We start from the raw sequence: 9592 nt of genomic DNA, 5'->3' as shown, positions 1-9592 counted from the left end.
TTTGACATGTGTAAATGGCATAGGCAACTTAGATCCATTGGAACCTTAAATTAAACAACACCAAATGGTGCACAGAACGACTATTTGACGTATTTTGCAAAAAGGCGAAAACTTAGCCATTAACATCCTAATACCATTCGATAGGTAATTGAAAATTGCATTTCCTGGTAGGTTAAAAAATATGGGGTTGTACTTAAATTAATCAAGTTAGAGCCACTTAAAGTTCTTATTTGATTAGTTTAAATTTGTGGACACGCTGTATAACATGGTAAGTTTATTGTTGGGATATAAAATATTGTATCTTGTTACACTTCACTATAAAATACGCTTACATAACTTAAAWACTTCTAAAGTATTTGACACGTGAAAATTTGATTATATTTTGAATAAATTCGTATTATTTAAAAAACCTTAAGATTTAGGTGTTCTAACAGTTATTAAAACAGACACTTACTTTGTTCAGCGAATCCGAAAATGCAATAATATACAGGACATTCCATTAAAAAAAAAACGCAACTTTGATACCTTTAGAGCTTTTGGGACACTCTTTACATTACGRAAATATTTTTAAAATGTGCGCTCGGTAGGCGTCGGACAATTCATAAAAAAATACTTTTTAAAAAATCAAACGGCAGTTTAGGATTGGTTCAATTGTGAACTGATGGCGTAATGGAATTTGTTGATTGTTTAGAGACCGAAAGGGCGTTGCCGAGAATCTGCAGATGCCAAAACGGCGGTCTTTGCCGTGACAACGAGACGGATGAATTGGTCTGCGAATGCCTACCAAACTACCAAGGCCAGTTTTGCGATATTCTAACAGCACATGGAAGCAGTGCTGATAATGGAACCACCACCGCTATAGTTGTGCCCATTGTGGTCATTATGCTCATATTGGCCGCCGGTACTGGCGTGTGGTTCTTCATCAGGAAGCGGCCATTGTAAGTGGCCTGCGCCCGAGCCTGAGGCAGTAAAATTGGGAAAATTACTTGGAAAATTTGCTTTTTCCAGTGGAAAAGGCGTCGGCATTGGATCATTAGCGAGCAGCCAGAGCGTGTCGTTCCGACAGGGAACCAACGTGGAATTCGGGTCGCAAAGCTTCAATGGGTCCTCAGGAGCGCCGGAGCCTTTGGAGGTGGCCTATAATATGGATACTGTCAATACAAAAAATCGAGATTTCCACAATCCGATGTACGACGCTGTGCAGAATAATCCTGATGTGGTGGGCAATGGAAGCGGAGGTAAATATCAAGCAGGGAGTGAAATCAGTCAGTTGCGTGGCTTAAGAGTTTTTTGCTCCAATTATCCCGAACTCGAACGAAAATTTCAATAACAAAACCTCATGATATAATTGAAAATACGAAAAATGTAATTTATAAAATTCCTTGCGAATGCAATAAATTTTATATAGGCGAAACCTCAAGACCATTACACAAAAGACTCAAAGAACACCAATCATACATAAAAAACAGAGAATATCATAAATCACACTTTTGTCAACATGCGTTTGATAATTGCCATAAAATTAAATGGGATAATTCCACAATTTTAACAAAAGAACAATCCACAAAAAAACGTAAAATTAAAGAAAGCGCACTAATTTTACTAAATCAAAATAATTGTGTTGCTTCATGTTCATTTAATTTAAGTCATACATGTAACAATGTTAAGTCATACAATTTAAGTCATCACCTATGCTAAAATCTGAAGTAGACCAGAGAAACATACAGCCAAATTAAATTTACACCAAAATTATTAATTAGCATTACCTCTGTAATGAAAGACGTGAGGAAATTCTGTCTTTTTTAAAGACAAAAATTTTTGAGGAGAAATACCCAAAAAGAAGTTTGTAAAAAAATAAATACAGAGTGGCCGGCAATTGCAACACGAATGAATGACTAGTGAACTGAGACTTTTTGGTCAGAAGTTGTTTTAACGAAGTTTTGAGTGGTTTTCTGCTCTTTAAGGGCGCAGAAGTTTGAAATTAATATTCGTTTTAGACTGATTTGGTCGATGGCCCATTGCGATAGAAACAAAGACAAAAAAACTCCACTCCTCCACTCTCTCACTGCAGTTTTATTATTCTAGCTCTATACGAGGTACCTTCTGAACTCTCCAAGGCTAAGTCTGGTAGTTTTACTGAACCTCCTAGTGCTGTTATTGCACCATCCAGTGTAACACACAGGTAAGTTCCATGGAACAGAACGAATAAACTTGAACATTTGCCATCATTGAGATGAGATAACGCATCTTACTCTTGCGTCTCTTATGTTCTTTTGATTGTGGTTTAGGTTGTCGCCTCAAGCAAGACACAAGGAACTGACTCCGGCCACTCATGATACTGGCAAAGACACTCAGAAGCTGGTTGAAGAGGATTGCTGATACAGGGTGTTGAAGAAGCGTTGGTAGTTATTCGGCGTGGAAGAAATCAAAGCGCAAAAATATTTATTTGTTATTCTTTGAAAGGCAATATGGAAAACGCGTTTTCAACTAATTGAAAGCCTGAAATTGATCAAAGAGTTTATTGAGCTTAGGGTTGCTATGGGTATTTGGAATGCGACAAAATTGTTCCATCTACATGAAACGTCCTCTAAAACGCTATTGACTATAACAAACGTTTAGACACCGTCTGTGATTTTTATAAATAATATTTAAAAGTAATTTAACTCGACGTGTATTATCAGAAATGAACATTCCACTATTGCATATTATAGATACTGTAAGTTTAAGGGAAAAATCTATTTTTGTATTCAACCACATTTGGCTTTGAGACATTGAATATTCGAACCTGTTTGAGTTGAAATTTTGTGAATGAAAGGGTATGTTAAAGAGTGCCATTTAATAATGCGACAGGTTTAACAGAAACTGACTGCTGAAAGGAATTATCCGATCTTCCATGAATTTGTTGTACATATAATATTAAATATTTGTAACATCCAGAGTTCAATTAATTGCATCATTCATTGAGCTTTGAACATATCGAAACTGTAGGTACGAACTAACTATATAATCGCCTATTATGTCCTAACTATGTAAAATACCCGTCCAACATGCACATCTTAAAATCGAATCAAATGTTCATCCGTTATCATTTCCCGGATTTAATTGTATTGAGTTGTTTGAGGATTGTATTTTTAAATTTTATCAACTTGTTATTTAATTCTTATAGGTTTATTTAGGATAGCGCATTTTAGTGTAATCAGTGATTTAAACATTTACTGTGTTAGAAACTCGTGTGGCGCCCAGCTCTTCTATAGCGGGACTTTGAGCCACAAAAATTAGTTGTACGTGGGGCCTTTTAGAAACTGATTTTCTCCACTAAAAACGCTGTACTTAAAAGGAACGCATTGTGAGAAGGTCAACACGTTTCATTTTGTTGCAAGTATGTTTTTATATTTGTAAATAATTCCCTGGGAACAAATCTGTAGATTTAATTTAAATATAAAGGTTGTTTTAAATATGTGTGCTTTATTTGAAAGTTCCTGGCAAATAAATACAAAACGCATCAAAAACTCGTAAACTGTTAATTTTTTCAAGTTTAAGCTATTGATACATTTAGAGGGTTTGTAATTGCGACCTATTTATTTCATTTTTCTAACCAGGTCAGTACTTCAAAACAAAATTTTATTTCTTTAGATTTAAGCGCTCTTCAACCATTGCAGCTCTGAAAAATGCGGCGAAAAGCTGATCCGAGAACTCGAAATTTAAACTCCCCTGGCTTTTTACGCTAAGCCTATGGGCTTTTTAAGAGTTCTTGAATTCCTGGAAATTGTTGATAACTGACCGAGTTACAAGTGCAAAGAGTGGAAGTTTGTGCAAGTTTGAGGGTTTTAGGCTTGCCAATATACAGAGTCCATTTCCATCCAAACTGTTGCAAATACAAATTTTCTTGTCGGCAGTGAATGTGTCAAGAATCCACTTTGCAAACAATCTGATGTTTTATTTTGAAAATGAGATAATCGAGGCAAAAATTCAAAGCTACTTGATCGCAAAATCGTCCCAATTCCGCATAACTTCCAAGTTTTTCAAACCCATTGCAATCCGAGATTCAATTTTTAGAGAAAATCGTACGCTTTTCTAACAACTTGAGAAAGTTTCATTTATTTCTAGCCCCTGACAAATCAGGAATTCCATATTTTTGGTTTGATTGGTTTAGTATAAGTACCCTGCTATTAACACACAAAATTTCATTATAATCGATTCGTTAACGACTGTTGGACAAATTTTCAAAAGTCTGCGAAATTTCGCATTGTGCCGGCGGCATTTTAATCATACAATAGTTGACATGGGAATGTATGATAATTTTGTATCTGCTTCACTCGCTGCCTGTAAACTCACTTTTATACTTTGCTGAACTTTCGCCAAGTCTCATTCATTTTAGCCCACCCTTTGGGCTGGAAAATCCAAAAACGCCTTTAAATTAAATTGTTTTTATTATTGGAAGATTTAATATGTTAATATTACACTGAGAAACAGTTAACCTTAGGATTTACGAGAATATTTACCTACGACAGTATTTTATTGATTAGTTTAGCCTAACAACAGATACTTTTGTGAAACTGAGTTGATGCAACCCCAAAACAAACCGGGTATAGATGCGGAAATTTAACAGAAATCAAACCCAGTTTGAGACAATTTCTAAGAAAATACCCCCAATAGTAGAACTAAAATACACATGGGAAACACAGCGACTGTTCCAAACCTACGCTATAAATTCTATTTGCCATGATAAATAGAGATGCAAGTAGAAATCTTATAGAATAAAAAACATCGGTAAAAATCTACAAAATCAAACTATTTCCTCATATTACACAGATTCTAAGATGTACCATTATTTTGAAGTTTAAACTCTAACTATTCTTTCGATGAAATGGTTACACATAGAAATATTCCCTATTGTACATGTAATAATTATGCTTAAAAACGTGACCTGCAAGCCACGTTTTACACGTTGCAAACCTTGCAAATGTGGCTTTCAGGCCAGTTTCACGCTTGAAAGAAACAACAAAACCCTAAAACTGATAATCTTAAATATTTCTTAAATGTACAATAATAACTATCGCTGATTGAAAAATGAACGAGATGATTCTGAATGATGATTTATGACTGATGTGGGCGAACAAAATTGGATTGTTTTGCATTTAATAATTGAATGTGGTTGATGAATGTTGTAATGCTCTCCCGCTCTCGATTGCTCTTTGATCGCCTCTAACTTCTTAGTTCCTGTTGTTTCTGCGGGCAGCTGAAAATTTGCAAAATAATCAGAAAAACTCAGCAACTCAGTGCCGTTTGCCTCCAGTCCAAATGAACATTTGCAAATGCAAAACAAAAACGAAAAAAACTAAAAAGTGGATGATACGATACGGTTACCTTTCTTACCTTTCGCGGGTTGGCCCTTGACTGGTTTGGACTTGCACTTCTTCGTAATCTCTCTCTTCTGCTCGCAGGAGGGATCGCTTCCTTGCTTCAGCTTGTCGCTACGAGTTATCTGGCCTTGTGCATTGCATTCAGCCCAATTTCCTTTTTCGTATCTGCAAGCTACCGAAATAAGTTAGAAAATGGACAAAATGCTGCAGAGAATTTGGTTATTGAGCAACTAATTCGATTATATTTCAGTAACTGTTGTGTGAAGACCCACAGAGAAACTCAACTAATTGTTGAACTAGAGAAGAATTGAAAGAAGAAATTGCTTCCATCCTGAATTATTTTAATGTAAATTAAAGTTGGAAGAGGAGCAGAAATATATTATTCAATTGGAAGGCTTAGACTATATAAGCTTTTTAGCAAACGTTAGCAAGGCACGCCAATAAGCAATCTAAAAGAAAAAAATACTGGGCATTTTTTAATGGAAATGGAAGTTAGAAAAGTAAAAGAAATGAATGAGGGAAGAGAAAATTTTGAAATATTTCTCAAACGGCTCTGTATCAAAGCGAAGCCTAAAATCGATAAAGGAATCAAGGCAAATATTTTTTAAAAGCCCACCAAACCGGGAAGCAAATATTATCGTGAGGCTGTCAGTGCCACACCGAGGTAAATAATTAATGCATAAGCGGTTAATTAACCCCCAAGTTAATTAAAGTGGCCTAATTACGTTAAATCTTAATGGAATTGGGGCGCAGGTTATTACAGACGTTGAGGGATAATGAGGTACGTCGGGCACATATTTAACGTTTCCTAGATTGAGGCCTTTTCTGGATGTGCCGATTTTTCAGATAATTCATCGAGTGAGTATCAGCATCTGTTGGGGTTATGCATAAATCAGGCGAAATACCCGTAGAAAATTTGCGAGATTTATTCAGGCAGTATTAAAGCCTGTAAAATCGCGTTCTTAATCTTGCCGTAGCATTTTTCCATCTGAATTTTCAATATGCTCCACCGCAGGATAGAGATTTTGAACCTTCAAGCAGGTGTTATCGGCTTTAATAAAAATGAGACTCGCTGTGCAAAGTGGGAACCGTAAATTTGCCGCATGAATATGCAGGCTGGATTCGCGAATTTAATGCGATCGGATTGATAATATCAAACGAACATTTCCAGAAGAGAAACCCCTTTTAATCGATGTTTAGCCGGAAAAATCCAGTCAAGGGTTTTATTATTTCTAACGTCGCTCTCCATCAACTAAATCAAACAAGATTGATTGCTGGGAAATCGATTGGAGCCTCAAGATTTCCCAGTTCGTGCACATAAAGGATAAATATATTGCTTATAGAGTCGCTTCGGTATCTTTTTCCATGGCGGAGCTTAGCGGAAATTTGCTAACAGCATTCGATGTCTATTTGACGATGATGTATCGGATTGCGGACTACTCCAGAAAACTATAGCAAATATTTCTGCTTTCAACAGGTCCGGAAATATCGCCAGTTTGCCAAATTCGCTCTTTGATGAGAATCTTCAGGTATTTAGCAAAGAACACTTTTATAAATGTGCAGCAAACATCATCAACTGAATGAGAATCCGTTAAAGCTTCGAAAAATCCATTTATGTCCGGATTTCCGTTAAATTATCTGTGTTTTCGGAGCTTCTATGTATCAAAGTACATTAAACATTGTAAAACTCTGCAGATTGTAAAATCAACCAAAAAAATTCTACGGATTTTCTAAGTTGCACAAACGAAGAAACTGGCAAAGCTTCAAAAGCTTCCAATTTCTATTTGACTTTAGTCCATCAAGTTTTGGAGATTTGGAAGCTTTTGCAGCTTTGCCAGTTTCTTCGCTTGTGCAACTTAGAAAATCCGTATTTTTTTCTCCTTTTGGCTGATTTTTCATTGGTTTTAAAATGCTTATTTTGCTTTAGGCAGCAAATTTCTGCATACAGACACAATGTAACTTAAATCTTAGCACACAAAGTCAAAAAGTGATTTCAGTTCAGCAAATTTTGGAGCTTTAGAAGCTTTCACAGTTTCCATCTTTGTATAACTCGTTGTTTTTTGGTTAATTTTTCAGTGACCTGTAGAGTCAGGTTTTACAATGTTTTACTTGTTGCGTTTGATAGAAGCTTTGCGAGCTTTTAAACGGCGAATTTCCGCACACAGGCAGGATTTAACTTCAATCTGAGCACAGGTGGAACTTTTAAAGCTCAAATGAAATCAAAACTTTAAAAATAATTTTCAGTCCAGCAAATTCTTGAGCTTCCAAAACTTTTGAAGCTTTGGTAGGTTCTTTCTTTGTGTAACTACAATTTTGCATTCCGTCAGACTTTCAATACTCACTTTGCTTTGTTAGATAGAAGTTTTGCGCACATTTAAAAACCGAATTCTGCACATAGAAATAATTTAACTTGAATCTGAGCATAGGTAGACTTTTCGAAAAATTTTGGAGCTTTTGGATGTTTGGTTGATCTTGCAATCTGCAGGTCAAACTTTACAATTTTGCTGTTAGACAGAAGCTTTGAAAGCTTTGAAACTTGAGCAGCTGCTTGGATTAGAGTGAAATTTTGTCGGTGTGAGGCTCTTTATGCTTCTTAACGAGGAAAGAAAATGCTTCCAAGCGGCTCTTCTGAATCGCACGCCCGTAAAACATCTCACTAGAAAAATCTGCCGAGTAGAAGATTTTTTCGGATTAATATCTTTAATCTTTGAGGTGTTCTGAACAGTTTGCGGTTTCCATCCCAAGAATTCCAATTGAACGCTCTGAATAAAAAAACAGGTTTAGCTTAAAACATGCACAATATGTTGAGTTTCTCGCGAAAGTTTAATATATAAATATGCTTGCAGTGAAGCTAACGGAATTAATGAAGGTAAGCCACAAAGGCTCCAAGCTCCAAGGAAGGTAAAGTTTCACAAATTACAGGCGCCCATAAAAGGGAAACTTTGCGCATTTTTTCCCATGAAACTTAGCCTGGATTACTCTGGGCGTAGCGGATGTTGGAAAAAGTTGGAAAATGAAAATTTATCATTTAGCTGGGCTTTAGCCCAATGAAACCATAAGTTGATCGTAATAACATCGACTGACTTGCGGTTAGATTGTTGACCTTTGTCACTCTGGTTGATCGGAATTCCTTACCTTTTTTGCACTTCTTCTGCATGGTCTTGGTCGGCTCGCAACTTGTTTGGTTGCCCTTTTTCAGCGTGAGCGTTCTTGATCTCTGGTTCGTCTTGGAATCGCATTCGGACCAGCCACCTTTGGCGTAACGGCACTCTTCTGCAACGGATAAAGTCATTGCTTAAATATGAACGTAATAATGTCCCTTAATGGACCTAATCCGTTAAAAATATGTTCCGGGTCGGTCATATATTTTATTTTTCTCTTGCTCGCGAATAAAGCTCTGCATTTTATCAAAAGCCCTCGCCAGCCCGAATGAAAATGACAGATTTAAATTGCCCTCTTCCATATTTAATTCCAGCAGAGCAAATGGAACTTATGACTTTTGCAGTTGGGCTGTAGATGAAGTGCTCGCTAATAATGCTCAATTCGCCCATTGGCACCATAGTTTATAGAAATAATTTATCTTTTATACTGTATTTATTACATAATTTCTTGCTTTAAGAAGCAGGCATGGAAAGCACGATTATTGTTGGGCTCCTAAGGTTTATCAGGGCGTTCTTGCTCAGTTTGCTTCCGAGATATGAGCAAAAACGGGACGAAAAACATGAAATTTTGGCATAATCTTGCACCTCTGATATTAAAATTTTGCTTTCTGGGTCAAAACTACTCGAAGTTCCTCACTCAAGTTGTTACGACTGAATCGAATTTTCAATTCTCTATCCAACGATGCCAAAACGAATTCTGTGGCTCAAATGGGGCTTGAGAAACTTCGAAAAAAGCAGCGTCATGTATGAGTCGATTTTGCCAGTCAGAGAAAACGCACGCAAATCTAAAACTCCTTGAAATCAAAATTTTTGTGAGAAAACTGCTAACATTTCTTTATCGATAGTTCACTTTTTGAAAAGGCCATTTAGTTATCTATGGAATGCTGCAAAAATGAGCGTTCTTGCTCATTGTGCTTCCGAGATATGAGCAAAAACGGGACGAAAAACATGAAATTTTGGCATAATCTTGCACCTAAGTTTCTGATATTCAAATATCGCTTTCTGGGTTAAAACTACTCGAACTTCCTCACTCAAGTTATTACGACTGAATCGAGTTTTAAATTTTCT

The 9592-nt window shown here is 36.4% G+C and overlaps 2 protein-coding genes across 5 annotated transcripts in view; one reads left to right on the top strand and one right to left on the bottom strand.

Moving 5' to 3' along the window:
• The window catches only part of LOC109542912 (low-density lipoprotein receptor-related protein 2), a gene marked incomplete in the record, with an annotated part of 133116 nt that overhangs the window by 49305 nt on the left and 74219 nt on the right, over window positions 1–9592 (top strand).
• LOC109539363 overlaps window positions 4412–9592 on the bottom strand; it is a 32179-nt gene continuing 26998 nt past the window's right edge. For 2 of the 4 annotated variants that reach the window (XM_019907060.2, XM_019907061.2), the window contains 3 exons: window positions 8499–8636; window positions 5377–5535; window positions 4412–5239 (listed from right to left, as the gene is read on the bottom strand). In XM_019907060.2, the coding sequence (XP_019762619.1) occupies window positions 5214–5239; window positions 5377–5535; window positions 8499–8636 (323 nt within the window). In that variant the 3' untranslated portion in view covers window positions 4412–5213. Of the gene's footprint in view, window positions 5240–5367; window positions 5536–8498; window positions 8637–9592 lie in introns of all 4 variants that reach the window. The other 2 variants (XM_019907058.2, XM_019907059.2) reach the window with 1 other exon arrangement.

This window comes from Dendroctonus ponderosae, unplaced genomic scaffold (assembly GCF_020466585.1).
Source record: "Dendroctonus ponderosae isolate FM_Combo_2020 unplaced genomic scaffold, Dpon_F_20191213v2 Dpon_F_20191213_9, whole genome shotgun sequence".
NCBI classification, from domain to species: domain Eukaryota; kingdom Metazoa; phylum Arthropoda; class Insecta; order Coleoptera; family Curculionidae; genus Dendroctonus; species Dendroctonus ponderosae.
The sequence above is the reverse complement of the archived record's forward strand: the minus strand, read 5'-3'. Positions and strand labels throughout refer to the sequence as shown.